This window comes from Zootoca vivipara, chromosome W (assembly GCF_963506605.1).
Source record: "Zootoca vivipara chromosome W, rZooViv1.1, whole genome shotgun sequence".
Lineage (NCBI taxonomy): Eukaryota > Metazoa > Chordata > Lepidosauria > Squamata > Lacertidae > Zootoca > Zootoca vivipara.
The window spans coordinates 6910262-6932543 of record NC_083293.1 but is presented as its reverse complement, the minus strand read 5'-3'; the positions used below and the strand labels follow the sequence as shown (position 1 = coordinate 6932543).

At 44.5% G+C, this 22282-nt stretch overlaps 1 protein-coding gene across 1 annotated transcript; it reads left to right on the top strand.

Annotated features, from left to right (window-relative positions):
- The first annotated feature begins 7055 nt into the window (after positions 1 to 7055).
- Positions 7056 to 20901, top strand: LOC132591473 (tubulin polyglutamylase TTLL11-like). Its single transcript, XM_060270102.1, has 3 exons — positions 7056 to 7670; positions 11294 to 11421; positions 20885 to 20901. The coding sequence occupies exons 1-3, from the start codon at positions 7369 to 7371 to the stop codon at positions 20899 to 20901; spliced, it is 447 nt and encodes a 148-aa protein (XP_060126085.1). The 5' UTR covers positions 7056 to 7368.
- The last annotated feature ends 1381 nt before the right edge of the window (positions 20902 to 22282 follow it).

The following is a 22282-nucleotide window of genomic DNA, read 5'->3' as shown; positions in this document are numbered from 1 at the left end:
TTAACAGGATGGATAGAATACCATCAAATAAATGATGTGCTTGAAGAAGATAGAAAAATAGGTTTTGAGGATAAAAGATCCAAATTTCAAATAGAAGTGCTAGAAGGCAAAACAAAGCTTTTGGCAAAGATGTATGATTTGTTGTTGGAGTGGTATACAAAAGATGAGTTGACAAAAGAAGTGATGATTAAATGGGCAAAAGATTTGGGGCATAATATTGAATATGATGCGTGGTTGAAATTATGGAATCAAACTTTAAGATTTACAGCATGTACTGCCTTGAAAGAAAATGTATATAAGATGATGTATAGATGGTATTTAACTCCAGTTAAATTAGCTAAAATGTATAGAATGAGTGACAAAAGTTGCTGGAAATGTAAAGAGAAAGATGGTGAATTTTATCATATGTGGTGGACATGCGAAAAAGTTAAAAGATTTTGGGAAAGTTTATATAACGAATTGAAAAAGATGTTTAGATATACTTTTCCAAAAAAACCAGAAGCATTTTTGTTAGGAATAATGGGAGGAGAGATTAGAAAAGAAGATCAAACACTGTTTATGTACGCAACAACTGCGGCTAGGACTTTGTTAGCCCAAAAATGGAAATTACAGGAATTACCTACAATTGTGGAGTGGCAGACAAAAATGATGGACTATGCTGAACTTGCTAGATTGACATGCAAGATTCGTGACCAGGGGGAAACAAGGTTTCAAAAGGACTGGAGTAAATATGTGGACTATATGGAGAAAAATTGTAGATCGTTAAAAACTCTCGCAGGATTAAAATAAACCTTACGAATTGACCAATATGTCAAAAAAGGAACTGCAAAAAAGGGAATTAATAAGAAACCCGTATGAAGGGAGGGGGGGAAATCATAGCTCGGCGGAGCAAGGTAAAAGATGTGAATACAAGATTTTGTATAAAAGATTGGTTTTGTTAATTTGTTGAATTTGGAAAATGGAATAAAAAATGTATTTAAAAAAAAGAAACAATAACATTGCAGCATATGTTATTTGCTTAAACAAACATCCATGTTTGTTAATTAATTTGGCTAAACATAAACTATATATATATATATATATATATATATATATATATATATATATATATACACTTAGACTGTCAGCCCAGCCTACACATGAAAAACTTAAATACTGTCCACTCCAAACAATCAGAAAAATATTGTTTCTATTCTATTCACTGAACTTCTTGAAACTTAGCACTGAAGGGGTTGTTTGTAGAACAATAGGATTGAGGTCTTTTTCTCAACTCTGTTCATGTTATAACATTTTTCTCAACTCTGTTCATGTTATAACATTTTTGCTGTGAAGAAGAGGCATGTGGTCTCTGTTGAGTCAAATTCAGTTTTGAGAACTGCCAAAGTAAACCAAGCATCTGTGATAATATCTTGTAGGCAGAGAAACTGCCCAATAATCTTACAAAAACCTCTGGAAGAGCATGACATTGTGAATGGATGAATGGAATTTATTTACCCCAAAAATTAAACATATACAACCTTATTCTACATAATTAAAAAAACGAATCTTTATTTCATGATGGAACAACCTTTGGATGGTAATATATTTTCCTCAAAAAGCAAAAATCCGATTTAAATAAAAAAAATCCGATTTAAATAAAAAAAATCCGATTTTTTTTTTTTATAAAATCATTGATTTTTATCCACCCTGGCTGCAGCCTCCCCTCATCCACTGCCCTTGCCCTGGTTCTGGCTCACTTTGATATTTGGTCTATGCCTCAGATAGCTTTTAGAAATTGTTTGTGGTTTATCAATGCCTTGTTGTTGTTTAGTCGTTTAGTCGTGTCCGACTCTTTGTGACCCCCTGGACCAGAGCACGCCAGGCACTCCTGTCTTGCACTGCCTCCCGCAGTTTGGTCAAACTCATGTTCGTAGCTTCGAGAACACTGTCCAACCATCTTGTCCTCTGCCGTCCCCTTCTCCTAGTGCCCTCCATCTTTCCCAACATCAGGGTCTTTTCCAAGGATTCTTCTCTTCTCATGAGGTGGCCAAAGTATTGGAGCCTCAGCTTCACGATCTGTCCTTCCAGGGAGCACTCAGGGCTGATTTCCTTAAGAATGGATAGGTTTGATCTTCTTGCAGTCCATGGGACTCTCAAGAGTCTCCTCCAGCACCATAATTCAAAAGCATCAATTCTTCGGCGACCAGCCTTCTTTATGGTCCAGCTCTCACTTCCATACATCACTACTGGGAAAACCATAGCTTTAACTATACGGACCTTTGTCGGCAAGGTGATGTCTCTGCTTTTGAAGATGCTGTCTAGGTTTGTCATTGCTTATCAATGCCTACTGGCTATGATTCTGGGCTGCATCAATAGGAGTATAGCATCTAGATCAAGGGAAGTAATAGTATCACTGTATTCCGCTCTGGTCAGACCTCACCTGGAGTACCGTGTCCAGTTCTGGGCACCACAGTTCAAGAAGGATACTGACAAGCTGGAACGTGTCCAGAAGAGGGCAACCAAAATGGTCAAAGGCCTGGAAACGATGCCTTATGAGGAACGGCTTAGGGAGCTGGGTATGTTTAGCCTGGAGAAGAGAAGGTTAAGGGGTGATATGATTGTTGTTGTTTAGTCGTTTAGTCGTGTCCGACTCTTCGTGACCCCATGGACCATAGCACGCCAGGCACTCCTGTCTTGCACTGCCTCCCGCAGTTTGGTCAAACTCATGTTCGTAGCTTCGAGAACACTGTCCAACCATCTTGTCCTCTGTCGTCCCTTTCTCCTTGTGCCCTCCATCTTTCCCAACATCAGGGTCTTTTCCAAGGATTCTTCTCTTCTCATGAGGTGGCCAAAGTGATATGATAGCCATGTTCAAATATATCAAAGGATGTCATATGGAGGAGGGAGAAAGGTTGTTTTCTGCTGCTCCAGAGAAGCGGACACGGAGCAATGGATTCAAACCACAAGAAAGAAGATTCCACCTCAACATTAGGAAGAACTTCCTGACAGTAAGAGCTGTTCGGCAGTGGAATTTGCTGCCAAGGAGTGTGATGCAGTCTCCTTCTTTGGAGGTCTTTAAGCAGAGGCTTGACAGCCATCTGCCAGGAATGCTTTGATGGTGTTTCCTGCCTGGCAGGGGGTCGGACTGGATGGCCCTTGTGGTCTCTTCCAACTCTAGGATTCTATGATTGTGAATTAGAACCTCCGTTGTCGGAAGCAATCTACCTCTTAAGTAGCAATTGCTTGGAGACAGAGAGAGATGGCGGCTCTTGTACCTGCTTGATGTAGCTGCCTGGCTGCTGTTGGAAATCGGATGCTGGATTAGAGCATCACTGGGTTTCCTCCGGCAAGGCTCTTCCTTGGCCTCAACAGAGGAATATCTTGGAATCGGAATCCGTGCTGGGAATGTAGCCTCGTTCCATTTGCCTCTGGAGCCTGTTTGATTAGAAAAGTCTTCTGTGTAGAGGGGGAAGAAGCCCCCGCCTCCAGGTCTCCCTGTTTTGGCCTACAACTCCCATGATCCCTAGCTAACAGGACCAGTGGTCAGGGAAGATGGGAATTGTAGTCCAAAACATCTGGAGGGCTGAAGTTTGGGGATGCCTGATATAGTTCGATCAGAATAAAGCCTGGCAGAGCAGCCCAGACCACCATACTGGCACTTCCTGCATTACAGGGGGTTGGACTAGATAACCCTTGGGGTTCCTTCCAAGTCCATAATTCTGTGGTTCCCACCTTTCTGGCAGGATGATTTCATTCAGCCTTTGCCAGCCCAGTGCCCCCCCCCCCCCCCGATCTGTTTCAGGCTACAGCTTCTGTCAGCTGCAGCATCTTACAGTCATCGGGGGGTAGCATTGCACCTCTTCTCTTTCAGTGGAGAGTTCTTGTCCCTTCATTCTCATAGAATCATAGAGTTGGAAGAGACCACAAGGGCCATCCAGTCCAACCCCCTGCCAAGCAGGAAACACCATCCAAGCATTCTTGACATATGCCTGTCAAGCCTCTGCTTAAAGACCTCCAAAGAAGGAGACTCCGTCACACTCCTTGGCAGCAAATTCCACTGCCGAACAGCTCTTACTGTCAGGAAGTTCTTCCTGATGTTGAGGTGGAATCTTCTTTCTTGTAGTTTGAATCCATTGCTCCGTGTCCGCTTCTCTGGAGCAGCAGAAAACAACCTTTCACCCTCCTCTATATGACATCCTTTGATATATTTGAACATGGCTATCATATCACCCCTTAACCTTCTCTTCTCCAGGCTAAACATACCCAGCTCCCTAAGCCGTTCCTCATAAGGCATCGTTTCCAGGCCTTTGACCATTTTGGTTGCCCTCTTCTGGACACGTTCCAGCTTGTCAGTATCCTTCTTGAACTGTGGTGCCCAGAACTGGACACAGTACTCCAGGTGAGGTCTGACCAGAGCAGAATACAGTGGTACTATTACTTCCCTAGACCTAGATGCTATACTCCTATTGATGCAGCCCAGAATTGCATTGGCTTTTTGAGCTGCTGCATCACACTGCTGACTCATGTCAAGTTTGTAGTGAGCAAGGTGGACCAATGATCTGACTATGTATAAGAAACCTAACCTACGTTGCCGTTAATCTGAGGGGAAGTGACAATGGTCTGTTTTAAGAACCATTTTCTCCGGTAATGAAATATCCTAAGGGTGCTCTGCCTATATGCGAGGCTGCCGGTCCCGGATTCTGGCTTTGAACTTGACAGTTCCCGTTTGGGCATCTACCCACCCCCACCCCACCCCCAATGTAAATCTCAAAGCCTTTAATTAGCAGTTGGAAATGTAGCCGAGGGACCAAGAAAGGGGGTGGAGGAGGAAGTGCATTAGCATAAAGATTAAGGCCACTGAGACTGGAGAGGATATTTTGCAGACATGGAGAGTGGGGGGGGGCATTAATAAATTAGCAATCATGTATATAAGATAAGCAGTCTTTGGGATTTTCATCAGCTTTGTTCAAATTGATATTCCCTCCCTCTCCCCACTCCAACCTTCCTCTTCCTTCCTCGAAAAGTCATTAATATTTTCTCGGCTGGTGATCCCTTCTGAAAGGGAGATCTGTCGCAAGCGGCAGAATTAGAGAAACGAATGTATTGGGGTCAGACATTAGTATGTCAACGAAGCGCTGCTTTTTTTATTTCCGCGCGTCGCTGCAAGCCCTTCCGTGTGGTTTGACCTTTTGCTTGCTTAATCGGACCCCGCTGTTGTGCCAGTCATACGATTTACAGTGGTACCTCTACTTACAAATTTAATGTGTTCCAAACGCACATTCGTAAGTCGAAAAAAAAATTGTAAGTCGAATCCCATAGGAATGCATTGGGAGAAAAAATGGAATAGAGACATGAATTATACGCCAAGTTACGAGCTTAAAGAAAATCTAATTAAAATGCAACATAGATGGCATTTAACCCCGCAAAAATTAGCCAAAATGTACAAACTGACGAGAAGTGCTGGCGATGCCAAAAAGAGATAGGCAGCTATATTCATATATGGTGGAGATGTAGTGAAATTAAGCCTTACTGGGATATGATATATAAAGAAATGAAAAAAATACTCAAATATTCATTTAAAAAGTACCCAGAGTTATTCCTCCTTGGTATACTTCATGACGAAATTCGGCCAAAAGATAGAAGCATTGTAATGTATGCTTCGACAGCAGCTAGGAATCTGATCGGTTCAAATTGGAAAAGCAATAAGGTACCGACCAAACAGGACTGGCAGAAAAAATTGTTAACATATTATAATTCAGCTACAAAAAATGCTGAAATTAAGGGAATTAATGAGGAAATAAGAAATAAAGATTGGGGGAAATATAGAAATTATGTAATGACAATGGTGGAAAATCCCTTGCTTGCAGAAGCCATTTGAAGACTCAGACAAATAAGCTTTATTAACAGATCTACAATAAGGAATTAGGTATACAAATGACTGAGAGAACATGAAAGGCGCAGAACAAAGTACGGCTGGAAGTACTAAATCACGCATGGTGGGTGGAGGGATGGGTGGTGGGATGCAGGAAATTTTGATTTAGAAATTTTTCTTTGTTATCATGTTTTGTTTCCATCTGAAATTCTGCCTCAGTTTAATGTTTGATTCTATTTTCATTTGTGTAGAATATGTTGAATTTTATATGATTTTCCATTTTATATGTTTTTTTCCTTGATCTATATGATTTATGATTATCAATTTCTTTTTTTTCTTTTTTTCTCTTTCATTTGCTTTTTTCATTTTTGTGTTAACATGATTTGTAATATTTTGAAATACAAAATAAAATGTTTTCTGGGGGAAAAAATAAACTGATGATGTGGAAAAAAATAAAAATAAAATAAAATAAACCCGCTAGGCGTGGACGATGTTGAAAAAAAGAAAAAGAAAGAAGGAAAAAATTTGTAAGTCGAATCCTATAGGAATGCATTGGGAGAAAAAATTCGTAAGTCGAAGCAACCCTATCTAAAAATTCGTAAGTAGAAAAAAAACTATCTAAACTGCATCCAAGATGGCGGATGGAGCTCCATTCGTAAGTAGAAACATTCGTAAGTAGAGGTACCACTGTAATTCTATGGAGCAGACACACCCTCTCTCACTGGCCCCCTCTCCCCACTTCCAGGCAGGTCTGCTCCAGAGGACTTTGCCCCCAAAAGCTCAGAAGCCCCCAAAGCATAATAAGGACATAAGAAGAGCCTCACGGATCAGGCCATGGGCCTACCAGTCCCAGCATTCTGTTCCCACAGTGGCCAACCCTTACCTTCCAAGTCCCGGACTGCAGAATCCGGGACCGGCAGCCATGTGACACCGGAAGTTGCGTCGACGTCGCTTTGCCCTTCTATGGGCACCCAAAATGGCCGCCGCCGGCTTCAAGAGGAGCTTCTACGCATGGCCGGAAGTGCGTCGACGCGACTTCCGGTGTCGGCGGCGGCCATGGGCGGGGCGACACCGGAAGTCGTGTCTATGCACTTCCGGTCATGCGTAGAAGCTTACTTTTGAAGCCGGCGGCGGGCATTTTTTGTGCCCGTAGAAGGGCAAATCAGGGGGAAAAAATGGCCACCGGCAGGAGAAAAACGGGAGACAAAGTGATACAGGGGACCGCCGGGGAAAGGTAAGTAAAAACGGGGGGTTTCCCGGGGAAAACGGGGTACTTGGCAGCTATGCTAAGGACTATTGGTTCTAATATTAGCTGGAGCAAGTACAATGTAGCTGGGATGGAAGGAGTGGCAAGGAAGGAGGGGAGCAGGACCGCAAATAAATCTTTACAGCAAAACTGATACGGGGGACCGCCGGGGAAAGGTAAGTAAAAGCGGGGGTTTCCCGGGGAAAACGGGGTACTTGGCAGCTACGTATGGGTGTTTCTCGGATGGCATCATGGCAGCGGCAGCCGTGAGATGGGAAGCGATGAAGATGCATTGATGCAATCTTTGTGTTGCTGTTTGGCCCGCAGAGCCGAGGTTTCAGAGGCTGAATGGGAGAGGGAAAACGATTTGCTGGAAGAAGGGCCAGAGCTGGATGACAGCAAGACGTCAGAAGCCAAGTTCCCTTCCATTTGCCTCAGGGAGCTGTACCCGAAGCTCGCAAAGGAATTTGACTATCTGCGGCTGGTCGAGCGGATTGCGGCTCTGTTCATCCGTTTCCTGGGCGTGAAGGGGACGACGAAATTGGGACCCACGGGCTTCCGGATGTTTATAAGGTGAGGGGGATCATAGAATCGTAGAGTTGGAAGAGACCCCAAGGGCCATCCAGTCCATCCCCCTGCCGAGCAGGAAACACCATCAAAGCATTCTTGACAGATGCCTGTCAAGCCTCTGCTTAAAGACCTCCAAAGAAGGAGACTCCACCACACTCCTTGGTAGCAAATCCCACTGCCGAACAGCTCTTACTGTCAGGAAGTTCTTCCTAATGTTTAGGAAGATGGAGACTCCACTTTCAAGGGCAGCCTGCCCCAAAATGGTTAGCAGATTTTTTTCCATGAATCCGCGGACACTTTTAAGCTTCAATGGATTTTGTATGGGGACTGATTTGTAAATCCGGGGACTGTCCCCGGGAAACGCGGACATTTTGTAACCTTATGGGTGGGTGGGGCTGAGGCAGAGAGACCATCAGTATACCATATACTCAGCTGGGCCTGAGGTGAGATTTGAACCTGGGGCTTCTGTCTTAAAAAAAAAAAATCAAGTGAGAAATAAGAAATAAAGGTGAGGGAGACCAGTACCAAAAGCCCCCCCAATAATAATAATAATAATAATAATAATAATAATTATTATTATTATTATTATTATTAAAATTCATACAGTCGTACCTCGGGTTGCGAACACCTCGGGTTACGAACAATCCGGAAGTATTTTCGCCGTGCGTGTGTGCGCAGAAGCGCCGCACACCTTTGCACCTGCGCAAAGCGTGAAAATAGTGAAAATAGTGCTTTACGCATGCGCAAAACGGCGGTTCAGGCCCTTTCCGGGTTATGAACTTTTCGAGTTACGAACTGCGACCCGGAACGGATCGCGTTCGTAACCCGAGGTACCACTGTATACCATATATTCTGGCGTATAAGATGACTTTTTAAACCTGGAAAATCGTCTCAAAATTCGGGGGTCGTATTACACGCCGGGTATTGCCCGCTCGACAAGTCCCCCCGCACGCTGCGCTAAACCGGGACTTGCCGAGTGGTGCCAGAAATCGCTTCTGAGCATGTATGGACACGAGGACATCCTCAGAAGGCGATTTGCGAGTCCCCGCTGTGCCAGAAATCGCAAGTACATAAAAATTAGAGAATATCCCAAACCCCTATTTTTTAACTTGAAAAATTAGGGGGTTGTCATATACGCCCAGTCCCGTTATATGGTGGCATATACGGTACCATCCTTCATCCATAGATCTCACAACATACAAAACACAAATTACATAATAAAAACAAGAACAGAACAAACCAATATTTTAGAAGTTAGCTTCTAAAATAAAATACATTCTCAAGAATAATGGGCATAGTCAGGATTTTTGATAGGGGGGGGGAGGACTTGGGGGGGCAGAACCGACGTGATCGGTCTTTTAGTTAAGTATTTACATTGTTTTACTTGATCTGGGGAGGGGCACTGACCCCCCCCCTGGCTACACCCATGACAAGAACATAATGTAAGGTGATTAAAATGATTTAGAATTTGCTAACTATCAATGTGTTAAAGAACCACAGGGAGGGAAACCCGAGGAGGTCCCATTATACCAGCGATGGGCAACCCTTTGAGCTTGGTGTGTCAAAATTCGCCAAAAAAACGAGCATAACTCGGGTGGTGTGTCACTTCGAGAAAAAAAACCATAATTTCGCGATATTTATAGTTTAAATAACAAAAAGGTATAATTGATATACCGAATATTCTGGCGTACAGGGACCCAGATGGCGCTGTGGGTTAAACCACAGAGTGAAGGGCTTGCTGATCAGAAGGTCAGCGGTTCGAATCCCTGCGACGGGGTGAGCTCCCGTTGCTCGGGTCCCAGCTCCTGCCCACCTAGCAGTTCGAAAGCACGTCAAAGCGCAAGTAGATAAATAGGAACCGCTCCGGCGGGAAGGTAAACGGCGTTTCCATGCACTGCTCTGGTTTGCCAGAAGCAGCTTTGTCATGCTGGCCACATGACCCGGAAGTGGTCTGCGGACAAACGCCGGCTCCCTCGGCCTATAGAGCGAGATGAGCGCCGCAACCCCAGAGTCGGACACGACTGGACCTGATGGTCAGGGCCCCCTTTACCTTTACCTTTATATTCTGGCGTATAAGACGACTGGGCGTATAAGATGACCCCCAACTTTTCCAGTTAAAATAGAGAGTTTGGGATATACTCGCAGTATAAGAAATACGACCCGGCATATAAGACGACCCCCGACTTTTGAGAAGATTTTCCTGGCTTTAAAAAGTAGTCTTATACGCAGGAATATACAGTGTATATATATATATATATATATATATCTGTATTTGGTTTATTTAATAAACCAAAAACTAATTATTAAACCAAACCAAACCAAAAAACCCTTATTTATTTATTTATTTATTTACTTATCACCAAGTGCCCAGTTGCTGTTGAGCTTTTGGGGGGGGGAGCTGCTGACCAAACTTTGGGAGGTTTTTTTGGGTGTGTGTGCAAAAGTAGCTTTGCTTTTTTGAGGGGTGCCCCAAAAGGTTAAAAAACCAATCTCTGGCTACAGCAGCAACAACAACTACAAAAGGATCCGGGTTTTAACAGCGGAGGCAAGCTGTAGGAGGAGCGGGAGAAGAAATGGGGGGGGGGACAACAACAGCGCGAATGGGCCGATGGGGCGTGTGCCAGCCGTGAGGGCTCTGCGTGTCACGTCTGACACGCGTGTCATAGGCTCGCCACCACTGCATTCTACACCATGTGAAGTGATATGAGAATTGTTGTTTTATTGTTATTTGTTCTTTCCCCCCCTTTCTTTTTGTCTTTTTTCTTCTTGTTGTTGTTATTTTGGTGAAAATTCTAATAAGAATAAAAAAAAATTATAAAGAAAGAAAAGACAAGAACATAAAGGTAAAGAAAAAAGAAAAAAGGTTCCCCATAGTGCTTCTGTCTTTTGCCTCAAGAGCTGCTTTAGTTGACATGAGTCAGCAGTGTGATGCAGCAGCTCAAAAAGCCAATGCAATTCTGGGCTGCATCAAGAGGAGTATAGCATCTAGATCTAGGGAAGTAATAGTACCACTGTATTCTGCTCTGGTCAGACCTCACCTGGAGTACTGTGTCCAGTTCTGGGCACCACAGTTCAAGAAGGATACTGACAAGCTGGAACGTGTCCAGAAGAGGGCAACCAAAATGGTCAAAGGCCTGGAAACGATGCCTTATGAGGAACGGCTTAGGGAGCTGGGTATGTTTAGCCTGGAGAAGAGAAGGTTAAGGGGGGATATGATAGCCATGTTCAAATATATAAAAGGATATCATATAGAGGAGGGAGAAAGGTTGTTTTCTGCTGCTCCAGAGAAGCGGATATGGAGCAATGGATTCAAGCTACAAGAAAGAAGATTCCACCTCAACATTAGGAAGAACTTTCTGACAGTAGGAGCTGTTCGGCAGTGGACTTTGCTGCCAAGGAGTGTGGTGGAGTCTCCTTCTTTGGAGGTCTTTAAGCAGAGGCTCGACAGGCATATGTCAAGAATGCTTTGATGGTGTTTCCTGCTTGGCAGGGGGTTGGACTGGATGGCCCTCGAGGTCTCTTCCAACTCTATGATTCTATTTTATGATTCTAGTTCATGGTGCCCTTGGGAGTCTGCTCCCCCTCCCCGGGATGATTCCCTCACAGTTTTCTTTTCCTGCCCCCAGGAACAGCAAGCTAAGCAACAGCGAGTTCAGCATGGCTTCCGCAGACATCCTGTACATTGACATCACCAAGAAGCAGCACGGTCTCGCGACAGACCGAGATGCGAGTAAGCCCTCTTGCATAATTCTGGGTGCAGACCTTTGGGGTGGGGGGTGGGGGGTAGGGCAGGCTAGGGCATGTGGATATCTGCATTTAAGTGGAGCATCTGTACCCTGCTCCTCTTCAGCCAAACTGCTTCCCAGGAGCAGTTTGCATACAATCAAAAGCAAGACAGCCTCTGCGTACCCAGGATCAAAACTAAGGGGGGGGGCCAAGCCATGGTCGTTCAGGGGCAGGGCCAAGGCATGGGAGGGGAGGGGCCACAAAGTGGGAATGTGGGCGGGGCTACAACTCTGCGGCCGCTAAATGAACCCCCTAAACTCTCTCCTACGAAATTCCCCTGCTCTGAAGCAGGGCCGTCTCTAGAGCCAGGTCCGGTGGCGCGGGGCGCCAGGCCACCAGGGGCGCCACTACACCCGCTGAGAGGCGCGGTGGAGGCCGACCCAGGCGCACCTCTCAGCTGTTCCGGAGGCGTGCGGGCCTGGGGCCGCCTCCGCCGCGCGCAGGGGCGTCGCAACAGGGGGCGGGGCAGCCCCCCTGGACGCCCCTATGGCCAGACTGGGTTGCTAGGGCTCTGGCCCTCCAGGTGGCAGCCGTGCGGCGGGCTGTGCCCGCCGCGCCGGAAACGGGTCGGGGTGGGGGAGCCAGAGGGATCCGTCGCACCACGGTGCCAGGGCGGCAGGTATGCTTAAGACGGCCCTGCTCTGAAGACATCGCTCCCATCCATTTACGGCCTAGCCACCCCCCTGAAAAACCCCTTTGGGCCCCACTTTCCCTCCCCCAGGTCCCCCCGAAGCCTTGCCAGTTCCCACCCTATATAACTGGGATGGGGAAGGGGCTCAGAGGTCTGCTAGTCCTGGGGGGCCACCCCCCCGTGGCCTGGGAAGATACCGTGGAACCCCCCGCCAAGCTGAGGCCCTCAAAGAAGAAGAAGAAGCTGCCACCGCCGCTTCCCCATCGCGAAGGAGCAAAAGATGGGAAAGGTGGGGTGGCGCAGCACAGGCGAGCGAACCCCCCCCCAGCTGCGACCCTATGGCGGCGGTGGCTCCCCCACCCTCAACGCCCCTCTCTAGGCAGGGGCAGCGAGGGAGAGTGGCTGGGGGGGCGCATTGCAAAGAAGGAAACAGCAGCCAATGCCCGGAGAGGGCAATGCACGCAGGGGGAGAGCTGTGCCGCCCCCCAAGGCAGCTCCTTTCCTTTTGCCCAGGGTGGGGGGCGGCGAGGAAGGGTCGTTGTCGCTGGGCTACTCCTGCCGCTGGCAATCCGGCGCAAACGCCCCCACGCAGCTTCCTTGCAGCAGCCGCGACCACCGCCTTCGGCCGGCACCCCCCACTCCTCCTTTGCGGGCTTCTGCCCCCCGGACTGAACTGGCTCCTGTCGGTGCACTTCCTCTCCCGGCCCAGGAGGAGTCTCAGTAGCAACTCCTAACTTGGGGGGTAGGAGGGGGGTGCGGAGGGGGGAAAAAGGGGGCGATTCCCAGCCCACGGCGCTGACGATCGCAGTGCAGCCTACCGGGAGGCAGAGCGCGGCGGCGGCTGCAACCAATGCAGGGAGCCGCGTCTCCTTCGCTTGCCAGCCCAGCAGAACTCTTAGGCAGGAGAGGTTGCCACCCGGCAGGGCTTTCCATTGGGAGGCGCGAAGGCTTTAGTGGGTGGGGATTGGTGCAGATGTAGGCAGGGCGGGCTGAGAGGAGGAGCCGCCGCACCAGCAGCGTTTCCTCCCCCCCTCCCCTCCCGTGTCAACAAGCGGGGCGCCTGCGCAGAGTATTTGCTTCCCTAGTCGGGCCCGTGGTTTGGCCTTCGGGGGGGGGGCAGCTGCACCCCCCTGCCCCATGCTGGGTACGCCCATGGCTTACAGCCTAAAAATAAGCATAGCATACAAGGGGAAAGGGGCAGGGAGGGAAGAGGAAAACTGATTCCACACACACACACACACCCCAAATTGTCCCTGCTTTCATGGGGGGAGGGATGAATAATGAATACTTAAGACATAAGGGCTGTTAAGAATGTTGCAGTGAGGGTCTCTTAAAGTCCAAACCTGGGAAAGTTTACAAATTACGGGGCTAGATTTATGGCTAACGAATGCAAGGGAGAACAGCTCTTGCAGAGTAAATAACCCACAATGTAGCAGAACCATAGCCGCCAAGTACCCCGTTTTCCCCGGCAAACCCCCGTTTTTACTTACCTTTTCCTGGTGGTCCCCCGTATCACTTTGTCTCCCGTTTTTCTCCGTTATTTTCTCCTGCCGGCGGCCATTATTTTTTTCTGATTTGCCCTTCTATGGGCACAAAAAATGGCCGCCGCCGGAAGTTGCGTCGACGCACTTCCGGTCATGTGTAGAAGCTCCTTTTGAAGCCGGCGGCGGCCATTTTTGTGCCCATAGAAGGGCAAAGCGACGTCGGCGCAACTTCCGGTGTCACACGGCTGCCGGTCCCGGATTCTGCAGTCCGGGACTTGGAAGGTAAGAGCAGAACTGAAGGGAAAATAGGAAACCAGAGACTTCCTATGGCCAGTTGGTGGGCATTTATTATATAGCAGGGAGTGCCTGGCATTGCCTGGGAATTTGTAGAAACCAAAAAATTATTGCGATCGATAGTGTAATTTGTGAGTTTGGACCAGTCATGCCCAAAATCAAGCAAAGTCACACGAAAAGTCACACGTTGATTCAAGATGGTGCCCAGTGCCCAGTGATGATGTCTCGAGAGGTGACCAAAACTGTGCCCAGAGATGGGTGAAGTCATTTCAAATTCACGCGTTTCGTCTGCCACCTTGATTCAGAATGGTACCCAGCCTCCAAATATTTATGAAGGCTATTGCTCCTGCCTTGGGAATCCTCGTCCTCAGTTTGGTGATGACATCTCGAGAGGTGTCCAAACTCATGGAGAGCAGATGGACGGACAAATGGACAAACGAGGGGCAGACAAAGCACTTTCCAAAATAGGCAGGGTAGGAAGAATTGCCCCCCCCCCTGACCTGAAGCCCTGGAGAACCGCTGCCAGCCAGTGTAGAGACTGAGCTAAATAGGTTCGGGGTCTGACTCAGTAGAAGGCCTTTCTCCTTTGGTTTCATAGAATCGTAGAGTTGGAAGAGACCCCAAGGGCCATCCAGTCCAACCTCCTGCCAAGCAGGAAACACCATCCAAGCATTCTTGACATATGCCTGTCAAGCCTCTGCTTAAAGACCTCCAAAGAAGGAGACTCCACCACACTCCTGGGCAGCAAATCCCACTGCCGAACAGCTCTTACTGTCAGGAAGTTCTTCCTAATCATAGAATCCTAGAGTTGGAAGAGACCCCAAGGGCCATCCAGTCCAACCCCCTGCCAAGCAGGAAACACCATCAAAGCATTCTTGACATATGCCTGTCAAGCCTCTGCTTAAAGACCTCCAAAGAAGGAGATTCCACCACACTCCTTGGTAGCAAATTCCACTGCCGAACAGCTCTTACTGTCAGGAAATTCTTCCTAATGTTTAGGTGGAATCTTCTTTCTTGTAGTTTGAATCCATTGCTCCGTGTCCGCTTCTCTGGAGCAGCAGAAAACAATCTTTCTCCTTCCTCCATATGACATCCTTTCATATATTTGAACATGGCTATCATATCACCCCTTAACCTTCTCTCCTCCAGGCTAAACATACCCAGCTCCCTAAGCCGTTCCTCATAAGGCATCGTTTCCAGGCCTTTGACCATTTTGGTTGCCCTCTTCTGGACACGTTCCAGCTTGTCAGTATCCTTCTTGAACTGTGGTGCCCAGAACTGGACACAGTACTCCAGGCCTTGCAGACAATTTCATTGTCCAGAAAGTGGGAGAAGCAACAAGAGGATCAGCCATTTTAGATCTGGCCCTAACCAATAGTGTTGACCTGGTTAGTGGGGTAGAAGTGGCAGGATCATTTTGAAAAAAGAAGAAAAACGAATTCCTATGCCCCACAAATAACCCGGAGATGCATTTTGAATAAAAGCACACATTCTACTCATGTAAAAACACGCTGATTCCCGGACCGTCCACGGGCCAGATTTAGAAGGCGATTGGGCTGGATCTGGCCCCCGGGCCTCAAGTTGCCTACCCCTGATTTAGAGGAAATGCCCAACTTCTGGATTTCTTTAGTAACTAGTGGAATTGATGGGCAACTAGAGCAGGAGAAAGCTTTATTTTTTCCCTACGTTTAATGCTTCAAGCGAGCATTGCCATCTGGCCTATTGTTAATTCTAGATTAGCGCTTGGTGAGAGGTTTTTTTTTGTTTTTGTTTTGTTTGTTTTGTAAAAAATATTTTTTATTGATTTTACAAAATAAACATAGAAAACACATATCAAATTCATTCCATCCTCTTCCACCACCCCCCCACGAGCCCCCTCCTGCCACGAGAAGGTCCCATACCGGGTGGATAGCTGAAGGTGGTCCATTTTATAGTTGAGTTTTTCCCCCTCCCCCTCCTCCCTCCCCCAGAGTCCTCTTCTGCCACCAGTGGGCCCTGGGTTACGAGGCAAGACAGAGAAGAGTGTCCGCCCACCTATCTATCCATACATGTCTACTAAAACGAAAAGAAAAGAATTTTAGAATTCCCTCACTTTCTTCTAATAGAGATCTGTAAGTGGGCCAATTACTATCCATGTTGGTTCTTTTAACGGCAACTAATTCTAAGGGTGAAAGCCACCATGGGGTCTTTGGCTCAAAAAACCTTTTATATTTCTGCCACACTAAATACAGGGATTTCCTAATTATATTGAACATAAAGATGTTCTTTTTTTCTATTTTGTCTTTCATTAAATAACGGTGCCAACCGAAAGCCAATCCTTGGCCCTCCAGGTCTAGAAGGTCTGTATTTTGGAGTTCCATCCACTCTTTGATCCATGCGATTGCGGCCGCATCGTGGTATATCTCGAGGTCAGGGAGGCCGAAGCCTCCCCTATCTCTGTGATCTATCATAATCGTGTACTTCACCCTCGGTCTCTTCCCCTCCCAGATGAATTTCGTAATATCTTTTTTCCATTCGTTAAAAAATTTGTCTTTCCCTAAAATCGGTAAATTTTGAAATAAGTAATTCATTTTGGAGACAACACACATTTTAACTAGAGAGATTCGACCCATTAATGATAATTTCAATTTTCTCCATTCTTCCATATTTGCCTTTATCTTTTTCCACATTACTCTGTAATTTTCCTGTATCAAATCTATCCCCTTTATTGTTGTTTGGATGCCCAAATATTTCAATCTTTTATCAATTTTTAAACCTGTTTTTTTCCTGGAGCTCCTGTTTTTCTTTGGTTTCCAAATTTTTTACCAGCATTTTAGTTTTTTCATAATTTATTTTCAATCCCGCTAATCTGCCAAATTCATTTATTTTCTTAATTGCTGAGGGTATACTTTGAACTGGATCTTCGGTGGTTATGATTATATCATCTGCATAGGCCTTTACTTTGAATTTTTTATTGCCAATTACTATTCCCTTGATGGTATCCTCTTCTCTTAAATTTTTTAATAAAATTTCCAAAGTCAATATGAAAAGAATGGGCGACAAGGGGCAGCCTTGCCTTGTGCCTCTTTCGATATTTATTCTGTTGGTTAATCTTCCATTTATTAATATCTGGGCTCCTTGGGCTTTATAAATAGCTTTTATCGCTTTCTCCATATGTTCTCCTAAATTTAAATTTTCTATTGTTTTTATCATAAATGCCCAGGAGACTCTATCAAAAGCCTTTTCGGCATCAATGGATAGAAGGGCTGCCCGTTTGTCTCTTCTGTTTTCAAGGCATTCCAAAATATTTACAATGTTTCTAATGTTGTCTTTTGCGGACCTTCCCTTTACAAATCCAACTTGGTCCTTGTGTATTAGTTCTTCCAGAATTTTATTCAATCTATCTGCCAAATTTTTTGTAAATATCTTATAATCCGAGTTTAGGAGGGAGATCGGTCTATAATTAGATGGTAAGTCTGAGTCTGTTTGTGCTTTGGGTATTAGTGTGATTTGTGCCTCTGTCCAAGATTTGGGAACCGTCCCCTTCGTCAATATTTTATTCATTAAGTCTCTGAGTGGGATTGATATTATTTCCTGAAATTCCCTATAGTATTCTATAGGTAGCCCATCTGGGCCTGGAGTCTTCCCTTTTTTCATAGATTTTATTGCTTCTATTATTTCCATTGATGTAATTTCTTTATTTAAAAGTATCATTTTTTCTGGTGGAATTTTGGGAAGCTGGTATTTTTTAAAGAATTCATCAATCTCTTGGCTATCTGTCTCTTCTTTTTGATATAAGGATTCATAAAATTTGTGAAATACTTTCATAATTTCCTCCGTCTTATCAAAAAATTCCCCCCCTGATTTAATTCTGCTTATTATTTTTTCATTTTCCCTCTTTTTAATCTGCCAACTCAATAATTTACTCGGTTTATTTGCCCACTCAAAGTATTTATATTTCCAGAATTTTAATTTCCATTCCATCTCTTGGTCAATTATCTTTTCAAATTCTGCTCTCAATAATTTTAATTCTTGTTCAATATTTTTATCATAGTTTTTATATAGGGATCTTTCTTTATTCCTTATTTCTTGTAATAAATTTTCTTTCCTTAGTTCCTCAGCTTTCTTGATTTTGACTGTTTGTTCTATAAAATACCCACGCATAAAGGCTTTCCCAGCATCCCAGACTATATTTAAATCTACCTCACCATTATTATTTAATTTGAAATAGTCTTTTAATTTTTTAATTGCCTCTTGTTTTATATTTGTTTTTTTCAGCATAAAAACGTTTAGTCTCCAATTTCTTTCTTTTTGCTCTGCCTTTAATATTAAACTTATTGCATTGTGGTCTGATAGTGTTCGGGGGTTGATTTCTACTTTTTGAGTTCTTAACAATAATTCCTTTGACATCCAAATCATATCTATTCTGCTTGCGGTCTGATGTCTAGCCGAGATATGTGTAAATTCTTTTTTAATGGGGTTTTTATGTCTCCAGACGTCTAATAAATTTAAATTTCTAGTCATGTTCGTGAATTGCTTCGGTAATTTCATCTTGTATTTCTTCATATCCCTTCCGCTTTTATCATATTCAGGATCAATTATTCCATTCAAGTCCCCCATTATCATAATCTTATATTCATCATATTTCATTATTTGAAATTCTAATTTTTCTAAAAATGCTGTTTTACTCCCATTTGGCGCATAAAGGCCCACCCAGATCCACTGTTCACCTTCAATAATTGTCTTTATCATTACTATTCTACCTTCATTATCCGTCCATAAAACTTCTGGTTTCCATTGCTTTTTAACATAGAATACTACACCTCTTTTCTTTTTTGCGTCCGCCGTCGCAAATTCCATTCCTAATTTTTCATTCTTTAAAACCCTCAGATGTTTTTTATTTATATGTGTTTCTTGAAGACAAATAACATCAAAATTTTGTTTTTTTAATAGGTGTCCCACCCTTTTCCTTTTTTTTTGTTATTTAAGCCATTTATGTTCCATGATATGATTCTTAAATCCATTTTCCTTTTATTAAGATTTTAGGGAAAGAAGAATAAAGGAAAAAAAAGGGAAAGTAAATTAAAAGGAAAAAAGAAAAAAAGGGGGGGAAGGAAAAAGAAAAAGAAAGAAAAAAAGAAAGAGGGGGGAGGGAAGGGGGAAGGGGAGGGAAGGGGAAGGGGAAGACACACAAAAAAGGGGGGGACCACAATAAGAAGAATTATTAAAAGAAAGTCAAATTAATTTCTATGCTAAGCAGAACCAAGGAAACAAATCTTACTTTCTACATTTGTGTAAAGTTACTTAAACAATCATAATTGTTGAGTTATTGAATAACTAGAACAACCGGTACGGTACATTCACTGGATAGGAGGGGGTTAATGGAAGAGTTATATATTGTATAGATTGTCCTTTCCATTCATCCTTCTGTTTCTCCTTCCTCTTTTTCTTCTTCCTCTGGTACTTCCTCTCCTCCTTCATCTTCTTCGCTGCTATGTTCTTCCTCCCTTTCTTCATCAGTCTTAGTTTGGTGTTGGTCTTTAATTAATTTCATTTTGTCTCCTCCTAGTTCCTGGGAGTAAGTCCTGAAGAATCTGTCAGCCGCTTCTTGTGTATCAAACCTCCTCCATCTTCCCTTAAATGCGAAGGCGATACCTTCAGGGTAAAAGGTAAAGGTAAAGGGACCCCTGACCATTAGGTCCAGTCGTGACCGACTCTGGGGTTGCGCGCTCATCTCGCATTATTGGCCGAGGGAGCCGGCGTATAGCTTCCAGGTCATGTGGCCAGCATGACAAAGCCGCTTCTGGCAAACCAGAGCAGCACATGGAAACGCCGTTTACCTTCCCGCTGTAGCGGTTCCTATTTATCTACTTGCATTTTGACGTGCTTTCGAACTGCTAGGTTGGCAGGAGCTGGGACCAAGCAACGGGAGCTCACCCCGTCACAGGGATTCGAACCGCCGACCTTCTGATCAGCAAGCCCTAGGCTCAGTGGTTTAACCACAGCGCCACCTGGGTCCCCTTCAGGGTACTCCCATTTAAAAAAGACCTTTTTTGCTCTTAAAGCTTTTGCTAAGAACTGATACTTTTTCCTTTTATGTATCAGCCTGGGGGGGATTTCTTTCATTATGATTATTTCAGTCCCATCCATCACACATTTTTTCTTTCCCTTGGTTTTTAAAATTTTGTTTCTAAGCCACATTGTGGTAAATGTTGCTAGGCAGTCTCCAGGCCAATTGTTTGCTTTTGCCTTTTTGGAATTAATCCTGAAGGCTTCTTCCAGTCGGGTCTCAATGTCTAATTCCTCTAGATCTAGCCATTTCGCCAGCGCCGCTATCAATCTTTTTTCAATGTCTTCATTGGGTATCTCAGGAATATTCTGGAACCTTAAAATCTTTTCCCTCATTTTCATTTGAAGCATAGCAAGAGCATCCTGTGTAGCTTCCCAGGCTTCCTTTTGGTCTTCCAAGTCTTTTTTCATTTAATCTAAGTCTTTTTTCCCTTCACGTCTTTCTTTGGAGAGGTTTTTCAGAGAGTTTTCCATTGTTTGGTTTTTTTCCTGCACCTCTTGTATGCTCTCTATTGCTTTATTCGATGCTTCCTCTACTTTGGTAATATGTTCTTTAATTTCTTGTTTATCTTTCTCATTTGAGTCCACTTTTCCTACTTTATCTTCCAGGTTTGTCAATCTTTCATTCATGTCCTTTTTCATTTCTGTGAGATCTTGTTTAATCTCTCCAATGTCACTTTTTAGACTTAAAATTAGGTCTCTGAGATGCATGTCATGCTCTGCTATTGCTGTTGCTGAAGACACTCTTCTTTGGGAGTTACTGGCTGAATTCAATTTCTTCCCTTTGTCCATGTTTTGTTTTTTTTCTTGTTACTATGTTGCCTTGTCTGCTTAGTCATAGTCTTTAGCATGTCGTCGCCATTTTATTTCAAACACTTAGTTGGGGGGGGGGGGGAAGAGAGATTAAATTCAGCTTTTAAAACGACCGGTGCGGGGCTTAGCGTAGCCCACTTTATTTCGTGCTTTCCTCTCAGGTCGTCTTCACTCCTAAAATTTACAGTTCCCGGCCACAATACTGTCCTGCGTTGTATGAATAATATACAGGATCAAAGCTCAAACAGGTCCTATTTAAAAAGTTCTTGTTTCCCCTGCTTACAGATACTTTGTTTCTCCCCGGTCAGCGTCTCCTGTATGCGCGATGTTTCGTTCTTTTGAGTCTTTCCCGCTCCCCGCTTTTCCTTTATACTTTTAAGGCAGTTCGAATTTGCTGGGGGGGATGATCTTCGTGCCAATCTCCTTCTGGTAACTTTTATCTTATCTTATTTACGCTCGGGGTAACCGTAGGGGTTGAATATTAAAAGGAGTTCTTTACCGTCGTGCACGCAGCTGGTTTCTCGGCTTGTGCTGGAAGCGTCTTGCCTCGTCTTAGTGCCCAGGTCTCTCCCCCTCCTTCTGCCGATTGCGAAGGTCTCCGGGAGAGCCTTTGGGGAACCGCCGACGTATCGGGTAGGAATCGCCTTCCCAGCCTTATATGGGGGGGTTGTTTATTTTATTTTTTATTTTTTTAAATATATTTTTATTAATTTTCCAATTAAAACCAATTATATCACATTCATTATTTCAAATTATACACATATATATCAATCAAACCGAATGTTATGCCAAATCATCTAGAAAAATTTTTTTGGGTTCCCATGCTTCAAGAAATTGGGGATTCCTCGCAACCGTCCACTGCCGTCTTTTTTCTAAAGTTCAAATCGTCTCTCCAAGTTCATAATAATCCAGATCTTTCCCTTACAGTCACATAGATGTTTTCCTCTTTCAACCGATTGTTTCCCAGCTGCTGAGATAAATGTCAAACAAAGTTTCACAAATGTTCTTTCTCCTGTGTGAGTTAATCAGTCCAGCCTCCCCATAAATCTTCTTGGTCTGGAGCTCCCTGTTGCGTCGTCAACACGAAGCAGCGCCATCTTAAAAAACTCAAATCACTTTCGTTTTCTCTCATAACCATGTAGATTAACGATCTTTGTAAAATTTACAGCTTTTCCAGGCAGAAGATCCAAACATCAAACCATAGACTCTTGGTAAATTAATGGATCTCCTTGCCCTATAGCTGAACTTAGCTTCAGGTCGCTGCTCCAATTCAAAGTGCGTCACAGCTCATAAATCCTCCGAACGCGTCCAGGCACTCCTCCCGTCCAACTAGAGGGGGGCTTTTCTCGTCGGCAACTCCACATCTTTAAAAAATATGCTCAGTAACAACAGTTTATAAAGTTCAACTCACACAGTCTTTTGCTTCTCTTTCACTCCAAACAAGCCAGGACATCGCGTCTGGGAAGGTACGAAGTAACTCATATGAAGAAAAGTAAAAAAAAACTCACTTCCCTTATCGCTCCGTCCCCATCAATCCTTCTTCCAGATGAAATACAGCC

Bases quoted from the DNA above. Each gene is read 5' to 3' on its own strand.
- LOC132591473 (XM_060270102.1), top strand. From the start codon at position 7,369: ATGGGAAGCGATGAAGATGCATTGATGCAATCTTTGTGTTGCTGTTTG. The intron at 7,671-11,293 runs GTGAGGGGGATC...TCCTGCCCCCAG, and splicing joins GGCTTCCGGATGTTTATAAG to GAACAGCAAGCTAAGCAACA.